Source organism: Somniosus microcephalus, chromosome 26, assembly GCF_052327205.1.
Source record: "Somniosus microcephalus isolate GS21.2 chromosome 26, FLI_Smic_1.0, whole genome shotgun sequence".
Classification (NCBI taxonomy): Eukaryota; Metazoa; Chordata; class Chondrichthyes; order Squaliformes; family Somniosidae; genus Somniosus; species Somniosus microcephalus.
Genome location: NC_141012.1, coordinates 6,733,025 through 6,754,993, shown reverse-complemented (window position 1 = coordinate 6,754,993; position 21,969 = coordinate 6,733,025). Strand labels below are relative to the sequence as shown.

Here is a 21,969-nt window from a genome sequence, read left to right as displayed (position 1 = left end):
GAGGAGGGAAGCCTCAGGCTACAGGACGATATAGACGGGTTGGTCAGATGGGAAGAACAGTGGCAAATGGAATTTAACCCTGAAAAGTGTGAGGTGATGCCTTTTGGGAGGACTAACAAGGCAAGGGAATACACAATGAATGGTAAGACCCTAGGAAAGACAGAGGATCAGAGGGACCTTGGTGTGCATGTACATAGATCCCTGAAGGCAGCAGGACAGGTAGATAAGTTAAAAGGCATATGGGATACTTGCCTTCATTAGCCGAGGCATAGAATATAAGAGCAGGGAGGTTATGATGGAGCTGTACAAAACGCTAGTTAGGCCACAGCTGGAATACTGTGTGCAGTTCTGGTCGCCACACTATAGGAAGGATGTGATTGCATTGGAGAGGGTGCAGAGGAGATTCACCAGGATGTTACCTGGGCTGGAGCGCTTCAGCTATGAAGAGAGACTGGACAGGCTGGGGTTGTTTTCCTTAGAGGAGAGAAGGCTGAGGGGGGACCTGATTGAGGTGTACAAAATTATGAGGGGCATAGATAGGGTAGATAGAAAGGAACTTTTCCCCTTAGTAATAACCAGGGGGCATAGTTTCAAGGTAAGGGGCAGGAGGTTTAGAGGGGATTTGAGGAAAAACTTTTTTACCCAGAGGGTGGTTGGAATCTGGAACTCACTGCCTGAAAGGGTGGTAGAGGCCGGAACCCTCACAACATTCAAGAAGCATTTAGATGAGCACTTGAAACGCCATAGCATACAAGGCTACGGACCAAGTGCTGGAAAATGGGATTAGAATAGATTCCCCGTCCCGGATTCCCCATATTGTTTCCCCCACCCCCCGGGTTTTCCCCACCCCCGGATTCCCCATCCCGGATTCCCCATATTGTTTTCCCCACCCCCCGCCCTGTTTCACCACCCTCTGCTCACAGGCGGCCTCCAGGTTCTTGCAACCTGCCGCAAAACTGCTGCTGGTGTGAAGCCACGAGCAAAAATACTCAACTACTGGGGGCTTGATCAGCTAAATGCAAAAGCCTTTGTAGATGTCATGTGCTCAGAATGTCAGGTGATCAAAGCTCCAGGAACGTCATATTGTGTTCAATTCTGGGCACCTCAAGACTTTCAGAAGGAAGTCAGGGCCTTGGAGAGGAGATTTCCCAGAATGGTACCAGGCGATGAGGGTCTTCAGTTACGTGGAGAGACTGGAGCAGCTGGGATTGTTCTCCTTGGAGCAGAGAAGGTTAAGGGCAGATTTAAAGAGGTGTTCAAAACCATGAGGGGTTTTGATAGAGTAGAGAGGGAGAAACTGTTTCCATTGGCTGGAGGGTTGGTAACCAGAGGACACAGAGTTCAGATGGGCTCTGACCAACATTATCAATTACAAAGCATTCAACAAATGATTGGTGAAAGAACCAGGGTGGCGAGGAGGAAAATCTTTTTTACGCGGCGAGTTGTTGTGAGCTGGAATGTGCTGCCTGAAAGGGCGGTGGAAGCAGATTCAATCGTAACTTTCAAAAGGGAATTGCATATATAATTAAAAAGGGAAAATTTGCAGGGCTGTGGGGAAAGAGCAGGGGAGTGGGACTAATCGGAGAGCTCGTTCAAAGAGCTGGCACAGGCACGATGGACCGAATGGTCTCCTTCTGTGCTGTGTGATTCTATGATTCTGTGATGGGAGTCCATATTCAGTGGCCTTAAAAATATTAAGACAGTATGGAAACCTGCCTTTGGTGCGGGAAGTGTCCATCCCTGTGCGCCATTAGAATCTCACCAAATATATTTCTGATAATCCTCATACATATTTACACAAATTTATATTGAACCTGAGAGAGCAGACGGAGCCTCAGTTTAACATCTCATCTGAAAGACAGCACCTCTGACAGTGCGGCACTCCCTCAGTACTGCCCCTCCGACAGTGCGACGCTCCCTCAGTACTGCACTGGAGTGTCAGCCTAGATCTTTGTACCCACTCCAGAGACTTGGGCCATAATCCAGGCTGACACTCCCTGTGCAATACTGAGGGAGCGCCGTACAGTCGGAGGGGCAGTACTGAGGGAGCGCCGCACTGTCAGAGGGGCAATACTGAGGGAGCGCCGTACAGTCGGAGGGGCAGTACTGAGGAGCGCTGAACTGTCGGAGGGATAGTACTGAGGGAGCGCCGTACAGTCGGAGGGGCAGTACTGAGGGAGCGCCGCACTGTCAGAGGGGCGGTGCTGAGGGAGCGCTGAACTGTCGGAGGGGCAGTACTGAGGAGCGCTGAACTGTCGGAGGGATAGTACTGAGGGAGCGCCGCACTGTCGGGGGGCAGTACTGAGGGAGCGCCGCATTGTCGGAGGGGCAGTACTGAGGGAGCGCCGCACTGTCGGAGGGGCGGTACTGAGGGAGCGCCGCACTGTCGGAGAGGCAGTACTGAGGGAGCGCCGCACTGTCGGAGGGGCAGTACTGAGGGAGCGCCGCACTGTCGGAGGGGCAGTACTGAGGGAGCGCCGCACTGTCGGAGGGGCAGTACTGAGGGAGTGCCGCACTGTCGGAGGGGCAGTATTGAGGGAGCGCCGCACTGTCGGAGGGGCAATACTGAGGGGGCGCCGCACTGTCGGAGGGGCAGTACTGAGGGGGCGCTGCACTGTCGGAGACGCTTTGGATTCCATTCCACTCTATTTCCTTTGCCTCTGATACATGCCTTCCTTTCATGGAGTAATATTACTTTAATGTGGAAAAAAGTTTTAATTGTCAAATTCAGAAGGGGAGCAAAAAAAAATAATGCCCCTGATCTGGACTATTCCCTGCAGTGAAACTATGGAACAGTACCGTGAGTGAGTTGGTGCTTGAGACACTCTGGTCGGTGAAGATGGTGTTTCTTTCCCAGCAGCCACTGATTACCAGCCAGTCTTACTTTGCTTTTATTTTCTAGGTTAGAAATTCTTATCTGAGATGAATAACAAACTTCTGGACTTCCACCTTGTAGAATTTAGCAAAGGTGTCCCCCACTTTGAAGGTAAGGTCAATTCCGTCTCTTAATAGAAACATGCCAAAGTGTATCGCTCCTGTAATTTGGGATTAATGCCCATTCTGGGGCACAGCCTGAGTTTTAATCAGTAAGAAATCACAGGGGTAATTCTACTAGGTTTTGCTCCCTGTGTGGAACATCGCGATACAGGAGAGTGTGTTGCGAATCGACCTTCCATCCACACTTCTAATACCACATGTGAACGGCTCATGGATTTCTTCGTGGAGACTTTCTGAGCAACTGTCTTCGGTTTCTGACCTTTTGCTTCCCGCCCTCCCTTCATTCCCCAATTGATATCTAAGCCTTCTGTGACCTCAGTCCCACTCTCTGCAACTCCCTCCCGCTTCTCCGCTTTTAAAAACCTCATCAAAACACATCTTTTCGACCAAGCCTTTGGTTACCCTCTCCTAACTCTCCCACGATGACCCCTTGTCCATTCCTTTATTTATTTCTGCAACCCACCGTTCATGTCTAGCCAGGTTTTTATTTAATTCATTCGCGGGATGTGGGCGTTGCTGGCAAGGCCAGTATTTATTGCCCATCCCTAGTTGCCCCTTGAGAAGGTGGTGGTGGGCCGCCTTCTTGAACCGCTGCAGTCTGTGTGGTGAAGGTGCTCCCACAGTGCTGTTAGGTAGGGAGTTCCAGGATTTTGACCCAGTGACGATGAAGGAACGGCGATATATTTCCAGTCAGGATGGTGTGTGACTTGGAGGGGAACTTGGAGGTGGTGGTGTTCCCATGCGCCTGTTGCCCTTGTCCTTCTAGGTGGAAGAGGTCGCGGGTTTGGGAGGTGCTGTCGAAGAAGCCTTGGCGAGTTGCTGCAGTGCATCTTGTAGATGGTACACACTGCAGCCATGGTGCGCCGGTAGTGCAAGGAGTGAATGTTTAAGGTGGTGGATGGGGTGCCGATCAAGTGGGCTGCTTTGTCCTGGATGGTGTCGAGCTTCTTGAGTGTTGTTGCAGCTGCACTCATCCAGGCAAGTGGAGAGTATTCCATCACACTCCTTACTTGTGCCTTGTAGATGGTGGAAAGGCTCTGGGGAGTCAGGAGGTGAGACACTCGCCGCAGAATACCCAGCCTCTGACCCGCTCTTGTTGTCACTCTATGTATGTGGCTGGTCTAGTTAAATTTCTGGTCAATGGTGGCCCCCAGGATGTGGATGGTGGGGGATTCGGTGATGGTAATGCCGTTGAATGTCATGGGGAGGTGGTTAGACTTATTGGAGATAGTCATTGCCTGGCGTGAATGTTACTTGCCACTTATCCACTCTCGCCTGAATGTCGTCCAGGTCTTGCTGCATGCGGGCATGGACTGCTTCATTTTCTGAGGAGTTGTGAATGGCGCTGAACACTGTGCAATCATCAGCGAACATCTCCACTGCTGACCTTATGATAGAGGGAAGGTCATTCATGAAGCAGCTGAAGATGGTTGGGCCCAGGACACTGCCCTGAGGAACTCCTGCAGTGATGTCCTGGGGCAGAGATGATTGACCTTCAACAACCACAACCATCTTCCTTTGTGCTAGGTGATGTAAGAAAACTACTAGGCACTTGGTCAGAGTATTAAATGAGGCTTTAATCGACTGTTTCACAACATGAAAGTCTAGTTATCCTTCACTAGTTCCTGTTTACAAAATGTCCCTGAGCAAGCTGGGCCCGTGCCCGAGTATTTATACTCTCCCTGGACAGCGCCACCAGCAGGCCGCCCAGTATATTTCATAAGTCCTTTCTACGTGAATGACACGATTTATGTCATTAGGTACGACTCCAGCCAGTGGAGTGTTTTCCCCCTGATTCCCATTGACTTCAGTTTTACGAGGGCTCCTTGATGCCACACTCAGTCAAATAATGTCTTGATGTCAAGGGCAGTCACTCTCACCTCACCTCTGGAATTGAGCTCTTTTGTCCATGTTTGGACCAAGGCTGTAATGAGGTCTGGAGCCGAGTGGTCCTGGCGGAACCCAAACTTAGCATCGGGGAGCAGGTTATAGGTGAGTAAATGCAGCTTGATAGCACTGTCGACAACACCTTCCATCACTTTGCTGATGATTGAGAGTAGACTGATGGGGCGGTAATTGGCCGGATTGGATTTGTCCTGCTTTTTATGGACAGGATATACCTAGGCAGTTTTCCACATTGTCGGATAGATGCCAGTGTTGTAGCTGTACTGGAACAGCTTGGCTAGAGGCGCGGCTAGTTCTGGAGCACAAGTCTTCAGCACGATAGACAGGATGTTGTCGGAGCCCAGAGCCTTTGCTGTATCCAGTGCGCTCAGCTGCTTCTTGATATCACGTGGAGTGAATCGAATTGGATGAAGACTGGCTTCTGTGGTGGTGGGGACTCCCCAGGAGGAGGTCGATATGAATCATCCACTCGGCACTTCTGGCTGAAGATAGTTGCAAACGCTTCAGCCTTGTCTTTTGCACTCACGTGCTGGGCTCCACCATCATCGAGGATGGGGATATTCATGGAGCCTCCTCCTCCCATTAGTTGTTTAATGGTCCACCACCATTCACGACTGGATGTGGCAGGACTGCAGAGCTTTGATCTGATCCGTTGATTGTGGGATCGATTAGCCCTGCCTATAGCATGCTGCTTCCGCTTTTTAGCATGCATGTAGTCCTGTGTTGCAGCTTCCCCAGGTTGGCACCTCATTTTTAGGTACACCTGGTGCTGTTCCTGGCGTGCTCTTCTGCATTCCTCATTGAACCAGGGTTGATCCCCTGGCTTGATGGTAATGGTAGAGTGAGGGATATGCTGGGCCATGAGTTACAGATTGTGGTGGAATACAATTCTGCCGCTGCTGATGGCCCACAGCGCCTCATGGATGTCCAGTTTTGAGCTGCTAGATCTGTTCTGAATCTATCCCATTTTGCACGGTGGTAATGCCACACAACACGATGGAGGGTGTCCTCAGTGTGAAGACGGGACATCGTCTCCACAAGGACTGTGCAGTGGTCACTGCTACCAATGCTGTCATGGACAGATGCATCTGCGGCAGGTAGATTGGTGAGGATGAGGTCAAGTAGGTTTTTCCCTCGTTTTGGTTCTCACCACCTGTCGCAGACCCAGACTGGCAGCTATGTCCTTCAGGACTTGGCCAGCTTGGTCAGTAGTGGTGCTACCGAGCCACTCTTGGTGATGGACATTGAAGTCCCCCACCCAGAGTACATTCTGTGCCCTTGCTATTCTCAGTGCTTCTTTCAAGTGGTGTTCAACATGGAGGAGTACTGATTCATCAGCTGAGGGAGGGCGGTAGGTGGTAATCATGCTTGACCTGAAGTCATGAGACTTCATGGGGTCTGGAGTCAATGTTGAGGACTCCCAGGGACACTCCCTCCCGACTGTATACCACTGTGCCACCACCCCTGGTGGGTCTGTCCTGCCAGTGGGACAGGACACACCCAGGGATGGTGATGGAGGAGTCTGGGACATTGGCTGAAAGGTATGGTTCTGGGAGTATGACTATGTCAGGCTGTTGTTTGGCTAGTCTGTGGGACTTTGCAGGGTCGACTGGGCTGGGTGTGCTGTTGTCATGTCCAAAGCTGGTGCCGATTTTGATGCCAGGCGGTCCGGCCGGTTTTATTCTTATTATTGTTTCTCGTAGCGGTTTGTTACAACTGAGTGTCTCGCTGGGCCATTTCAAAGGGCAGTTAAGAGTCAACCACATTGCTGTGGGTCTGGAGTCACACATAGGCCAGACCAGGTAAGGATGGCAGATTTCTTTCCCTCGGGGACATTCGTGAACCAGATGGGTTTTTACGACAATCCGGTAGTTTCATGGTGTGAGGGAATCTCTTAACTCAATTAAATGATTCCTCTTGATTCAGGCTCGAGCGTATTGTCCAAATGTAAGTTCATTACTCAGACATTAATAGTATAATAACTATTACGGTTATACAGTAGACTCATACAACCTGGTTTCCTGCAGACCCAAGGTGATCAAGCTTGGCCTCCGTAGGTGTTGGACTTCCGACCGTCCCGTGAGCTCTCACTACAGGAAGGCTGCTACCCTCTTTCACCCACCTGTCACATGTTCAGAAAACCTTCCAGGCATCCTTAAAGCACCCTCCCCTTTGATGTGAGTCATATCACAGGATGCCCAGAATGATCCCGACATAATAGCCATCTTGATGGTTTAACTGCTAATCAATTTCACTTGCCGTATCCTGCCCGACATTACACAGGAACGGGAGAGGACCTGGACAATCCCAGATAGTGGATGTGACACTGCGATGTGTTAGCTTGGGTGCTTCCATTGTTCTGACCAATCTGATATTAGCAGCTCACATGGGACGTCGCCGACCCGTCTGCTCCCCATTGTCCCGGTAACATAGTGGTGAGATTTGAACTGCACATGTCCGGATCATTAGTCCAGGCCTCTGGATTACTGGTCCAGTAACATAAGCACTGTGCCACTGTACCCCATTGAGTGCCCAACGCCAGCTTGTGTGTACCTGGATCTGAGTGCATCTACTGAGGGCCAATATTACACCTTCAGCAACCCAGCAGGAACTGAGGGTTGCTTTACCATAATTTAAGATTTCCGATGACTATGTAGAAACTATCTTGCGGTTTCTATACACCATTTGCTCAGTTATACTCGACTTCTGCATTACATCGCATCGGACAGGAATGACCTTAATGGTAATGAATCAGATTAATTTCAGACGGCAGGTTTTTTTAAAAAAAGTCTTCAATAGAAATGAAGCTGAGAAAAGGAGAACTGAAAAGACCAGTATTGCAAAGTCTGTCTCAGAAGGACAGCCTCCTTTGTGAAATGACAGAACTTCTCTGAGAAGCAGCCTAGAACTTTATAGAACGTGACCCCCCCGGGGAGGGCGCACTTCGAGCAAGCTTTGAAGCGAGTGACAACCGACCAGCGCATCCACGATGACCTCAAATGGTGAGTTAGGGAGAACCTGAGCGGTTTATTTTTACTGAACCTGTTCGTGCTGGAGGACATTGAGGACAGTGTGTGTGTGTGTGTGTACAACTGCAGTTATTGGCAAGCCGAGCAGAGAAACACTGGGTGACTGAGAGTGAACGAGAGAAAGCGTTCTCCATCCAGTGTTATGCAGGTCAGTATAAAATGAATTCTCCTCCTTCTGAGCTACAGCGAAACTTGTCCCTTCCCTTCTACATAGAAACATAGAAGATAGGAGCAGGAGTAGGCCATTCGGCCCCTCGAGCTTGTTCTGCCATTTAATATCATGGTTGATCATCCAAATTCAGTACCCTGTCCCTGCCTTCTCCCCATATCCCTTGATCCCTTTAGCCTTAAGAAATATGGCCCAGAAATTCAGTGGGCTGCGCCACCAGTTAGCGCCCAAAGAGGGCACTCAGTGGCTTTAGCGCCACTGGCCACGCCTCCCGCGATATTTAGCGGGGCGCTAATGGCGGCGTTAGCTTGTAGCACTGCGCCGCCACCGATGACATCATTGGTGTGCGCAGCGCCCCGCTACCGCCCCGATCGCGATATTTGGTCGCACCCGCCTCTGTAACGCCTACACCTGGTGGTAGTGGCGCAAATTAAGGTGGAGGTGCGGGGCGGCCATTTTTTCCGGTGGCCGCCTGCCAACACCTCCTCGCGCCGCCCTCCCCGGCCTCCTGATCCACCCCCCGGGCAGTGCCGGCTGTGTCCCAAAAGCCCGGCACTTCTCCTCGGTGTCGGGCTCTTTTGCTGACACTCGCAATCGGTGATCGCACTGGTGCAGGCCCCTCCCCCTTAAGAAGGGGAGGAAGGCCTGCAGTACAGCAGCGCGCCGTGCCACAGCATGTGGCGCTGTGGCACGTAGCGCGGCGATATTCAGTTTGAGCGCCCCAAGCGGGACGCGGGGAGCCTCGAGCAGCGCCCCGAGTCCCTCTTGGGGCACTCCAACTGAATATTGGGAGGGCGCAAGCGGCTCTGGCCGGAGCGCAAATTCCGGCGCCCAGGCGAGCTTGGCGCCCCAAACGCGGCGCCACCGAATTTTTAGCCCTATATCTATTTCACTCTCGGGGACAACCTGCTTCCTTTCCGCCACTTGACATAAAATAAGCCTGCGGATTGACTTGTACGTGTAGTGTGTTAGTTGTATATTCAGTATATATATGGGAGCAGGCTCGGGAAGGAAAAGCTTATCTTGGGGGTGCATGGTTCGTAATGGGTGTCTCTGAAAATAAAGGCTTGTAAGCGACTGAAGACTAGGCTCTGGTATTCGATCCGACTTTTACATGGGAACAGAGAATGGTTTCCTAAAGGTGGAGGTCGATCCGACTTTTACATGGGAACAGAGAATGGTTTCCTAAAGGTGGAGGTTGGAAACTACAAACATTTTTTTGGGGGACTTAAAACTTGAAATACTGAAGGTGACGTTTAGCACCAGGGTAATTTCCAAATTCGCACATAGAGGAAATGTATCGATGCAGGACTGCAGTAACGGTTAACTCCTTACTGAAGTACAAAGGGATCTGGGGGTCCTGGTGCACAAAACTCAAAAGGTTAGTATGCAGGTGCAGCAAGTGATCAAGAAGGCCAATGGAATGTTGGCTTTCATTGCTAGGGGGATAGAATATAAAAATAGGGAGGTATTGCTTCAGTTGTACAAGGTATTGGTGAGACCGCACCTGGAATACTGCATACAGTTTTGGTGTCCATACTTAAGAAAGGACATACTTGCTCTCGAGTCAGTACAAAGAAGGTTCACTCGGTTAATCCCGGGGATGAGTGGATGGACATATGAGGAGAGGTTGAGTAGATTGGGACTCTACTCATTGGAGTTCAGAAGAATGAGAGGCGATCTTATTGAAACATATAAGATTGTGAAGAGGTTGGATCGGGTGGATGCGGGGAGGATGTTCCCGATGATGGGTGAAACTAGAACTAGGGGGCATAGTCTTAGAATAAGGGGCTGCTCTTTCAAAACTGAAATGAGGAGGAACTACTTCACTCAGAGGGTGGTAGGTCCATGGAATATGCTGCCCCAAAAAGCTGTAGAAGCTACATCATTACATAAATTTAAAACAGAAATAGACAGTTTCCTAGAAGTAAAGGGAATTAAGGGTTACGGGGAGCGGGCAGGAATTTGGCCATGAGTCTAGGTTCGGATCGGTCATGGCCCTGTGGGTAGCGGAGCGGGCCCAGGGGCCATGTAGCCTGATCCTGCTCCTATTTCGTGTGTCTAATTCTGTTAGATTCAGGAGATGGTTCTGTGATAGTGGATTGGCGGTTAGGATCAGATCAGCCATGATCTTATTGAATGGCGGAGCAGGCTCGAGGGGCCGATTGGCCGACTCCTGCTCCTATTTCTTATGTTCTTCACCGGAGAGAGCTCGCTCGTCAACAGCTGAGTTGTAGATGCGATCCATCTATTCAGTAAAAATAATAAACCTATTAAAAGAATTGAAAAAGTAAACGGATTTTGCTGAACAGCTAAATTCCCAAAGGTTACGTAGGATGATGTTTATATAAAACCCTACTGGGTGGTGATGAGACCGATGTAGAATACAATTTTAAAGATTTTAAGAATAAGATTTTAAAAAATGTGGAAAACCAATATGTACCCAAAGTCAAAAAAAGGAAATGTGGTGAGAAAAAGCCAAGGGGGCCGACTGGTTATGCAAAGACAAATAAGATGTAAACAGAAATGTTTCTATAAGTTAAAGGCATTTATTACTCAACTAAACAGAGTTGAGCCTAAGGAACAACAGAAGAAAACGAAGACGGTTATTAGATCAGCAAATAGGCAAATGGAAGAAAGGATCTCGGACAACTGGAAGTAATGGGAAAGCTTTTTCAGTTATGTGAAGAGTTCGAGAACTGTCAAAGACTGTACTGGGCCACTGAAGGGTGTTCAAGGACAGGTCACAAAGGACTCACTGGCTATGGTGGAAATATGAATACTTTGCATCAGTCTTCACCATTGAAGATGATGCTCAACTATTAGAATCTAATAATGATACTAAAAAAACTAGTAACATAGATAAACATATGGTTTCAGAAAGAATTAAGAACTTGAAAATAGATAAAGCAGCTGGGCTGGATGATATCCACCCGAGGGTCCTCGGGGAGATGGGGCATGTGCTGTGCCAGCCCCTAGCCTGTATATTTAATGGTTCACTGCACTCTGGTTCTTATCAAAATCAAATCAAATCAACTTTTATTGTCATTGTTAGTGCACAAGTGCAGTACAACGAAATGTAGGCTTGCGGCTCCCGAGAGTGTACATTTAGATTAAGACATTTAAACAGTCAACATACATTTGGCTTGTAATACATTAACATAAACATAACCATAACCATAATAAAGTGCATTGGCAGATGTGCAGGCTTTAGAGTTTATTTGTGGAGTTCAGTAGGATGACAGCCCTGGGAAAGAAGCTGTTCCTAAATCTGGTCGTACAGGTGCGAATGCATCTGTAGCGTCTCCCAGATGGCAGGAGGGCGAACAGACTGTGGCTGGGGTGGGTAGGGTCTTTGATGATGGACCGTGACCTCCGTAAACAGCGTTTCTGGTATATGTGCTCTATGGTCGGTAGCCGGGTGCCGGTAATGCGTTGGGCAGTTTTGACTACCCGCTGCAGGGCTTTCCGGTCATAGTAGCTACAGCTGCCATACCATACTGTGATACAGTTTGTCAGGATGCTCTCTATTGTGCAGCGGTAAAAGTTAGAGAGGATCAGGGGTGACAGGTTACATCCCTTCAGCCTCCTTAGGAAATATAGGCGCTGCTGGGCCTTCTTCACCAGAGAGGAGGTATTGAGGGACCAGGAGAGGTCTTCCGTGATGTGGACTCCGAGGAACTTAAAGCTGTCCACCCTTTCCACCACAGCCCCATTGATGTGGATGGGGGTGTGACTTCCGCCTTTAGACTTCCTGAAGTCCACAATGATTTCTTTGGTTTTCTTGATGTTAAGGGCCAGGTTGTTATCGGCACACCACTTCACGAGATGCTGGACCTCCTCCCTGTAGGCTGACTCATCGTTGTTGGTGATCTGGCCTACTACCGTGGTATCATCCGCAAACTTGATGATGGTGTTGGAACCATGAACAGCCACACAGTCGTGGGTGAAGAGGGAGTAGAGGAGGGGGCTCAGCACATATAGACTGGAAGGAGGCTAATGTAGTCTCCATCTTTAAAAAAGGTGACAAGACAGACCCGGGTAATCCCGGGGATGCGGGGGTGGTCATATGAGGAGAGGTTGAGTAGATTGGGACTCTACTCATTGGAGTTCAGAAGAATGAGAGGCGATCTTATTGAAACATATAAGATTGTGAAGGGGCTTGATCGGGTGGATGCGGTGAGGATGTTCCCAATGATGGGTGAAACTAGAACTAGGGGGCATAATCTTAAAATAAGGGGCTGCTCTTTCAAAACTGAGATGAGGAGAAATTTCTTCACTCAGAGGGTGGTAGGTTTGTGGAATTTGCTGCCCCAGAAAGCTGTGGAAGCTACATCATTAAATAAATTTAAAACAGAAATAGATAGTTTCCTAGAAGTAAAGGGAATTAAGGGTTACGGGGAGCGGGCAGGAAATTGGACATGAGTCTAGGTTCGGAATGGTCATGGCCCTGTGGGTAGAGGAGTGGGCCCAGGGGCCGTGTAGCCTGGTTCTGCTCCTACTGTGTTCTAATTCTGTGTTAGATTTCAGGAGATGGTTTTATTCCTGTTCCTGGCTGGGGTGGAGATTGCCTTTACAGAAGGTAAGTACTGTAGAAAATATAGGGACAGAGTGATCTCCTGGAAGAATTTCGATCGCCTAGATGGGTCGGAGAGGAATTTCCCAGATTTTTTTCTCCCAAATTGGCCATTGGGTCTTTATCTGGTTTTTCGCCTCTCCCGGGAGATCACATGGGTTCGGGTGGATGCACAGTGATAGAAGATTTGAGGTTAGGGTCAGATCAGCCATGATCTTATTGAATGGTGGAGCAGGCTCGAGGGGCCGATTGGCCTACTCCTGCTCCTATTTCTTCTTCTTATGTAACTATAGGCCCATTAGTTTAACATCATTAATAGGTAAGATGCTTGAAGGAATCATTAGGGATGCAATATATGAATACTTGGATAGAGAGGGAGATATTAGGAACACCCAACATGGCTTCATAAAAAGTCATGTCTTACAAATCTAATTGTATTTTTTGAAGAAGTTACTAAGTTGGTGGATGAGGGAAGCCCAGTAGGCACTGTCTACTTAGACTTCCAAAAAAGCTTTTGATAAAGTACCGCACAAGAGGCTTCTCTATAAGATCAAAGCCTCTGGTATTAGTGGTAATATATTGAGCTGGATTGAGAACTGGCTGGCAGGACCTAGGCAAAAAGTAGTTGTAGATGGATTTGGATCGGTTTGGAGACTGGTCACCAGTGCTGTCCCACAGGGATCGGTGTTGGGACCGTTGCTCTTTACTATTTTTATTAATGATCTGGATGTGAGTGTTAGGAGCACAATCTGCAAACTTGCAGATGATACTTGGATCTGTGCGAGTGTTAGAATTGTAGATGATGCTCGTCTGCTTCAGGCAGATCTTAATGTGTTGGGAGATTGGGCTCAAGACTGGAAAATAATGTATATCTTGGATAAGTGCAGAGTTATGCACTGGGCAGGACAAATGCTCAACATTCATACACCCTTCAAGAAAAAGCATTAAAGATGGTGGAGGTAGAAAGAGATTTGGACATTTTAGTGCCTACATCCTTAAATGTACATGAGGAATGCCATGTAGCGATAGCTGGAGCAAATAGGGTTTTGGGGTGTATCCATAGGACAATTGAGTACAAGACGAGGCACACTGTTTTGTCCTTGTACAAGACCTTGGTCAGGCCGCACTTGGAAAACTGTGTCTAGTTTTGGTCTCCTCACATGGTGGGTGATATTGAGGCTTTGGAGAGGGTGCAGAGGAGGGCCACTAGACTAATTCCCAGTCTAAAGCTTCTTAGTTATCCAGATAGGCTAGAAGAGTTGGGACTCTAAACCTTAGTGCGGTGTAGACTTAGGGGGGATCTGATTAAGGTTTATAAGATAATGCAGGGAATAGATTGCAATCCAGTTGACAGTTTGTTCCAATTAAATAGGTTGTGGAGCCCGCGGTCACAAATTTAAGTTGTATTGGGCTATAAGGTGGACCTCTGGAACAGGCTACCATCTCGTGCGGTGGATGCTGATTCGCTGAATTCCTTTAAGCCAGAGTGATCTCCTGGACTAGTTTCGATCGCCTAGATGGGTCGGAGAGGAATTTCCCAGATTGTTTTTTCCCCAATTGCCCGGGTTTTTAATCTGTTTTTGCCTCTCCCAGGAGATCCCATGGTTTCGGGTGGGGTGGAGTGTAGATATTGTGATACACAAGGTATTGCAATTGTGGGAGACAGGCTGGATGGACCAGAGGGTCTTTACCTGTCCGTCATTATTCGTATGTTCATATATATATGCTCTTGTTTGTATGTTAAGAATCCCCGGTGAAGGGCCGAGAGTCATAATGCAGGACACCAACAAGGTTAAAGAGTTGACGGGAAGACAAGGCCAATTAGGAAGCAGTAATGTGATTGAGCTTCGGTTTGGAAAGCCTGAAGATTATAGTAGGGTGGGAAGACTGAGGGAGATGAGGATTTCCACAGTCTTGAGGTGTTGGAAAATAATGAATTGGTGCAACAAGTCTTGATTTCCAGAGACTCAGGACACTGGGAGAAACCTGTCACTGCAGTGAAGAATTCGCTTTGATCAACTCAGTCAAATCCCTTCATAACCTTGGAAACTTTAAGTGGGATTTTCCAGAGAAAACAGGTCCAACTTACAACGTTTTTACAGCACAGAAACAGGCCATTCAGCCCAGTAGATCCGTGCCGGTGTTTATGCTCCACACCAGCCTCCTCCCACCCCTCTTCATCTCACCCCATCAACATATTCTATTCCTTTCTCCCTCATGTGCTTATCTCGCTTCCCCTTAAATGTATCTCTGCTGTTCGCCTCAACCACTCCTTAAACTTTCCTCACAACTTAAATTCCGACACCCAGGATTGTCTTATTTGATTCTCCTGTCAGGCATCTCACTAGCAATAATATCCCTGCTTAGAACAGGTGACAAGAACTGTGCAAGGTGATCCAAGTTCTAGCATTCCCGGGGGTGTTAAATCTGTGAGTTGTTCAAGTAATTAATACTCAGACTTAATCAGTAACAATAAAACAGGTCTTTACTGGTTGGAGGTAGGGACTATACGTAGGTCTTTACTTCATGCCCACAGGCGGGAACTGAGGGGAGATCAGTACCCACAGTACTATTTATACCCCTATGGCCAGGAGTGGTACTGCGTATCACTACGCCCAACAAGTAGTGCAGTCCTGTCCATAGGTTCAAAGTAGCACACATATTACATACACAACATTCCTCCCTTCCTAGCTTTACAGTCATCTCCCCATTTAACATAACGTAATAACATATATACATATATAACTTCAGGTTTACATAACAGAATAACATAGATACATAGATAACTTCATGTCAAAACAGATCACAGATTCAGTCTCTGCGGAAAACAGTTCACAGATTCAATCTCTGTGGTGGAGTCGGTTCACGTTGCTGGAGTGACTCATTCAATAGTCCTTCCATGGATTTAACAGTTTGAACTTCCGAACTGAATTGGCTCCGTTCGGAGGGACCACGTGTGTGATCTGGTAGAGGTAATAATGGTTCAGATGGGTCATCTTCTGTTTCGACTTTTCCTTTTCTGCTTCTTGGAGACTCTCTGGGCTCCACTGTCAGCTGCCAGCTGCATGCGCAGTTCCTCCTTCTCTCCCTCCTTTTTCCGTAGTAGAGCCACCTTCTCCCGATGTTCCGTAGACTTTCGGTGCTCCTCCATGATTTCTGTATGGTGGGAGTCGAAGTTACAAGTTGGGCAGGACAGGACATAGTAATATTCGGTGTCGTCCTGATCTAGGCCAGCGAGAGGGTCTTCTATTTCCTCCATACCCAGCTGGGTGTTAGCCAGCTTTTGTTCCAAGTCCAGACATCTTTCCTGAAGAGACTTCTTCATGCGTACCTCTTCATCCAGCTTTTTCTGGGCTTTCAGCAAGTCGTTTACTAATGACCTCATTTGAGATTTTACTACTTCAACTTCTTTTGGAGATTGATTGATCGGACTATTCAATCCCTCTACCGGAGCAGCTGTTTCAGCGGTCTGTTGTTCTACGTTGACGTGAGTCAGCGTACTTTTGGCATCCAAGGGCTGCTCTGTTGCAGTCATCTCAGTCTGTGTTGCCACCTCAGCTCTTCCAATAACCTTTGAGAGCTCCGAACCCCTTTCGTTTGAATATTGAAGTTCGTGTTCAAGTTTTTCCCATTTCAGAGTCCTGTCCTTCAGCATATGCAGGAGTTGGCTGACCGTTAACTCCTCTGACATCAGACGTTTTGTGTGCTCCTGCTCCATTTTCTCCATCAGCTGCTTCTGTTGTCTTTCCAGATTCTCCAACTCTATATCAAAGAACTCTTTCGTTGCATTCAACTCTTGCTCACAACGGCGAAGCATTTGTTCTAATTGCTGTTGTAGTTTGAAATGGAGTTGAGTTCGAGCCCGGTGTCCCTCAGAAATGGGCACATCAGTAGACTTGCCAGACTCAGAATCCACAGTTAAACTATGTTGTTGTTGCTCAGTGGAATTCTGTGCTGAAACTTTGTCTTTTGCACCTGAGTTGGGCTTACCATCATCCGTTCCAGAGTCTGGGCCGACTATCTTCACCGAGTTCTCACTCGTTATTGTTTGTAGGAAATGCCAGTCCATATTCATTTTCCTAATCCACTCCCGTCCTAGTAGTGGAGAACCTCCTTCAGATATCACATATAAGTCCATTATTTGACTGTCTTCGCCCTTGTGGACCACTGCAACCTCTATTTTCCCGATGGGGTACACTCTTTGCCCCGTGTATGTTTTCAATATAATCCCCGTATCCTGTAGGGGAATATGTTGGAATAACTTTCCGTAATCTTTCTTATTTATGACCGTCAATGCCGATCCAGTGTCCAATTCCAGTTTTACTTGGACTCCTTCTATCTGAAGAGTGACCCAAATTGTCTGGAGGTCTGCACCCTTACCAGCGTTGAGTACTCTTAAGCTAGCCAGTTCATTACAGCTTAAGCTAGCCAGTTCATTACTGCTAGCGTCTGAATCGGACTCCTGTTCGGTCACCTTGTGTACCTTTGCGTATTTTCCTTGCGGTGACTTCTTGTTGCTGGTCTTCTTCCCTGACCTGCATACTCTAGCTATATGTCCAAGCCTACCACAAGTTCTACATTCTTGGTTTTTAAACCAACACTGGTTCTGATCATGCGTTGTCTTTCCACAACGATAACATTTGCCAGAACTCACACCCAATTTGTGTGCACTGAGCTCCGGTGACCGTAGCTGCATTACTGCCGTGCCTCTCGCTGCGGCTTCGTGTGCTGCTGCCATAGTGACCACCTTCTCAAGCGTCAGCTCATTCTCCTCGAGCAGTCGCTTTTGTGTATCCTGTTTAAATAAACCACACACAAATTTGTCTCGAAGTGCCTCTGTCAGTCCCGTTCCAAACTGGCAATATTTCGCTAATTTACGCAATTCCAGCAAATAATCAGCATTGCTTTCATGCTGTAGCTGCCTTCTGTCATAAAATTTAAATCGTTCCGCTAGCATCAGCGGCGTGGGGTTTAGATGATCTTTCAGGACAGTAACAATCTCATCGAACGTCTTATCCGCCGGTTCATCTGGTGATAACAGGTGTTTCAATTGCCCGTATGTCTTCGCACCCATTAAATTTAATAATGTTAGAGCTTTATCTTGGTCACGAATTTTATTGGCCTTACAATAATTTTTTACTCTTTCAACATATATGGCCCAATCTTCGAGGTCACTATCAAAGGTGCTAATATTCCCGTGTTTAGGCATTGTAGATTTGCAATTTCTCAGATTTTCTTTTCTTTACTTGTTATCAAAGATGGCGGCTTCCCGCTCTTGCCGTCGTCCTCCGCCCACAAAATGGCGGTTTTCCTGCGCTTGGCGGTCTTCACCCGTCCCCCGACGCCGTCTCCCTTCAGCCCCCGAGTGCGGCCCTTATCTTCGCCGCGATCGCCCGAGTGCGGCCCTTATCAGCGGATGCGATCGCTGGATCGCGAAGCGGCTCTCGGCTCTTATCAGGAGATGCGATCGCTCTGTTGAAACGCCTCCCGCTCGAAGCGGCTCTCGCGCCCTATTCCTCCAGCTCCCCCAGCCCCGTTCATGCGGCCAACGCGGTCGACTGCCTGTCGCGTCGCTGCCCGGCTCAGACAACGGCTTACCCACCACCAAGCTGGAGAAGAAGCTGACGGTCGCCGATGGAGGCTCCGAGGTCAGGATGTCTTCCAGTGGGGTGGAGAGGGTAGAAACCTCTCTGCAACGTCCTGGCTGTGGACGAAGCTGCCGTGGAGTGACTGCCGCAGGGTCCGAATCAGACTCGTCGCCAGTGTTAAATCTGTGAGTTGTTCAAGTAATTAATACTCAGACTTAATCAGTAACAATAAAACAGGTCTTTACTGGTTGGAGGTAGGGACTATACGTAGGTCTTTACTTCATGCCCACAGGCGGGAACTGAGGGGAGATCAGTACCCACAGTACTATTTATACCCCTATGGCCAGGAGTGGTACTGCGTATCACTACGCCCAACAAGTAGTGCAGTCCTGTCCATAGGTTCAAAGTAGCACACATATTACATACACAACAGGGGGGGGCAGAAAGAGTTTGTTTCTCAAACTGATTCATTGACTCTGGATTTTCTTTTTTTCTTTCTTTTTGTTTTTGCGTTGTGTGGCTGACATTGAACTCTCCTCCCCCACAAAGACTTCAGGGCCAAAGGTAAGATCCTGATCAACAAACGCAGTTATATTCATGGGTTACTGTTTCTGACCTTTTCAGTGCCGCATTTCACACTTGTCTCCGTTTTTGTCTTTTCTAGCTGTCGACAACGGGGACGATTGCTTTAAAAAGTACGACAGAAAAAATTGTGTGAGAATGATCAAAAATATATTTGGTGAGATTCTCATGGCCCACAGCGATGGAATGGGCGAGCCGGTGGCAATCTTTGAGCATCGCACATTTCCTGAACCAAAGACAGGTTTCTATATTCTCTTAACATCTTTTAAGCCAGCTTAATATGAACTCGCATCACAGAATCACACAGCACAGGAGGAGGCCATTCGACCCATCCTGCCTGTGCCGGCTCTTTGAAAGATTCTCTCCAATTAGTCCCACTCCCCCCTGCTCTTTCCCCAGAGCCCTGTAAATATTTCCTTTTCAAGTATTTATCTCATTCCCTTTTGAAAGTTACTATTGAATCTGCTTCCACCGCCCTTTCAGGCAGCGCGTTCCAGAGCATAACAACTCGGAGTAAAAAAATGCCTCATCTCCCCTCTGGTTCTTTTACCACATCTTTATTGAATGCTTTGTAATTGATTGTGGTTGTCAGAGCCCATTCACTGATGCAGTAATTATTTATACAACTACATATATTTCTATAGAGGAGGTGTTGATAATCTTATTTCCCCTTTCTGTTATGGATGTACTGATAGATGTTTGACGTATATTGGGTAAACCAAAACCATAGTCTTTGGTCCCCACTACAAACTCTGTTTCATTGCCACCGACTCCATCCCTCTCCCTGGCCATTGTCCGAGGCTGAACCAGACCCTTCACAAGCTTGGCGTCCTACTTGACCCTGAGATGAGTTTCCGACCACATATCCTCTCCATCAGCAAGACCGCCTATTTCCACCCCCAAAACCTCGCCCATCTCCGCCCCTGCCTCAGCTCAACCTCTGCTCAAATCCGCATCGGTGCCTTTGCTTCCACAAGATTCGACTATTCCAACACTCTCTTGGCCAGCTTCCCATTTTCCACCCTCAGTAAACTCTGCTCCCCGTGTCCTAACTCACACCCAGTCCCGTTCACCCGTCACCCCCTGTGCTCACTGCCCCGTGTCCTAACTCACACCCAGTCCCGTTCACCCATCACCCCCTGTGCTCACTGCCCCGTGTCCTAACTCACCCAGTCCCGTTCACCCATCACCCCCTGTGCTCACTGCCCCGTGTCCTAACTCACACCAAGTCCCGCTCACCCATCACCCCCTGTGCTCACTGCCCCGTGTCCTAACTCACACCAAGTCCCGCTCACCCATCACCCCCTGTGCTCACTGACCCGTGTCCTAACTCACACCCAGTCCCGTTCACCCATCACCCCCTGTGCTCACTGCCCCGTGTCCTAACTCACACCCAGTCCCGTTCACCCATCACCCCCTGTGCTCACTGCCCCGTGTCCTAACTCACCCAGTCCCGTTCACCCATCATCCCCTGTGCTCACTGCCCCGTGTCCTAACTCACACCAAGTCCCGCTCACCCATCACCCCCTGTGCTCACTGCCCCGTGTCCTAACTCACACCCAGTCCCGTTCCCCCATCACCCGCTGTGCTCACTGACCCGTGTCCTAACTCACACCCAGTCCCGTTCACTCATCGCCCCCTGTGCTCACTGCCCCGTGTCCTAACTCACACCCAGTCCCGTTCACCCATCACCCCCTGTGCTCACTGCCCCGTGTCCTAACTCGCACCCAGTCCCATTCACCCATCACCCGCTGTGCTCACTGCCCTGTGTCCTAACTCACACCCAGTCCCGTTCACCCATCACCCCCTGTGCTCACTGCCCCGTGTCCTAACTCACACCCAGCCCCGTTCACCCATCGCCCCCTGTGCTCAGTGCCCCGTGTCCTAACTCTCACCCAGTCCCGTTCACCCATCGCCCCCTGTGCTCAGTGCCCCGTGTCCTAACTCACACCCAGTCCCGTTCACCCATCACCCCCCTGTGCTCAGTGCCCCGTGTCCTAACTCACACCCAGTCCCGTTCACCCATCACCCCCTGTGCTCACTGCCCCATGTCCTAACTCACATCCAGTCCCGTTCACCCATCACCCCCTGTGCTCACTGCCCCGTGTCCTAACTCGCACCCAGTCCCGTTCACCCTTCACCCCCTGTGCTCACTGCCCCATGTCCTAACTCACACCCAGTCCCGTTCACCCATCACCCCCTGTGCTCACTGCCCCGTGTCCGAACTCGCACTAAGTCCCGTTCACCCATCACCCGCTGTGCTCACTGCCCCATGTCCTAACTCACACCCAGTCCCGTTCACCCATCACCCACTGTGCTCGCTGCCCCGTGTCCTAACTTGCACCAAGTCCCATTCACCCATCACCCCTGTGCTCGCTGACCTACATTGGCTTCTGTTCCAGCTACGCCTTAATTTTAAAATTCTCATCCTTGTTTTCAAATCTCTCCATGGCTTCACCCCCTCCCTATCTCTATAATCTCCTCCAGTCCTACAGCCCTCCGAGATCTCTGCACTCCTCCAATTCTGGCCTCTTGTGCATCCCCCCCCATTTCCTTCGCTCCACAATTGGTGGCCGTGCCTTCAGCCGTCTGGGCCCTAAGCTCTGGAATTCCCTCCGTAAACCTCTCCGCCTCCTCCTTTAAGACGTTTCTTAAAACCTACCTCTTTGACCAAGCCTTTGGTCACCTGTCCTAAGATCTCCTTTGTCTCGGGTCTCAGACTCTTGGTGACAATTTTTGTCAGATTGCGCTCCTGTGAAGCACAGTGGGATGTTTTACTACGTTAAAGGCGCTATATAAAAGCGAGTTGTTGTTGTAAGTTCCACGCATGCCAATTGTCATCTCACTCAAATGCCTACCCTTCACAGGGCTAGCGTTTTCCACTCCCAAGCTTGCCAGCCTGCGATTTTGCACCCATTCATTATACGGAGCTGGAAATCCTGGGTTGTTGAACCCAAAGCCTAAAGCCCTGGCTAGCAAGCATTGAGAGAGCACACCTGAGCACGGAGCTCTGCACAGCAGCGCCTATTCGTGTCCTCCTCTTTTCTACATGAGTGCATCATCCACCAGAGGCTGCTGCCTAGTAATCTACGAGGCACAAGGCAGGAGTGTGATGGAATACTC

General features: G+C 49.0%; 1 protein-coding gene across 1 annotated transcript in view; it reads left to right on the top strand.

The window, feature by feature from the left end:
- The first annotated feature begins 2,922 nt into the window (after nucleotides 1-2,922).
- LOC147100242 (interleukin-18-like) overlaps nucleotides 2,923-21,969 on the top strand; it is a 32,581-nt gene continuing 13,534 nt past the window's right edge. Inside the window, exons 1-2 of the mRNA XM_085968223.1 lie at nucleotides 2,923-2,986; nucleotides 18,929-19,087. Of these exons, the coding sequence (XP_085824349.1) occupies nucleotides 2,923-2,986; nucleotides 18,929-19,087 (223 nt within the window). The remainder of the gene's footprint in view (nucleotides 2,987-18,928; nucleotides 19,088-21,969) is intronic.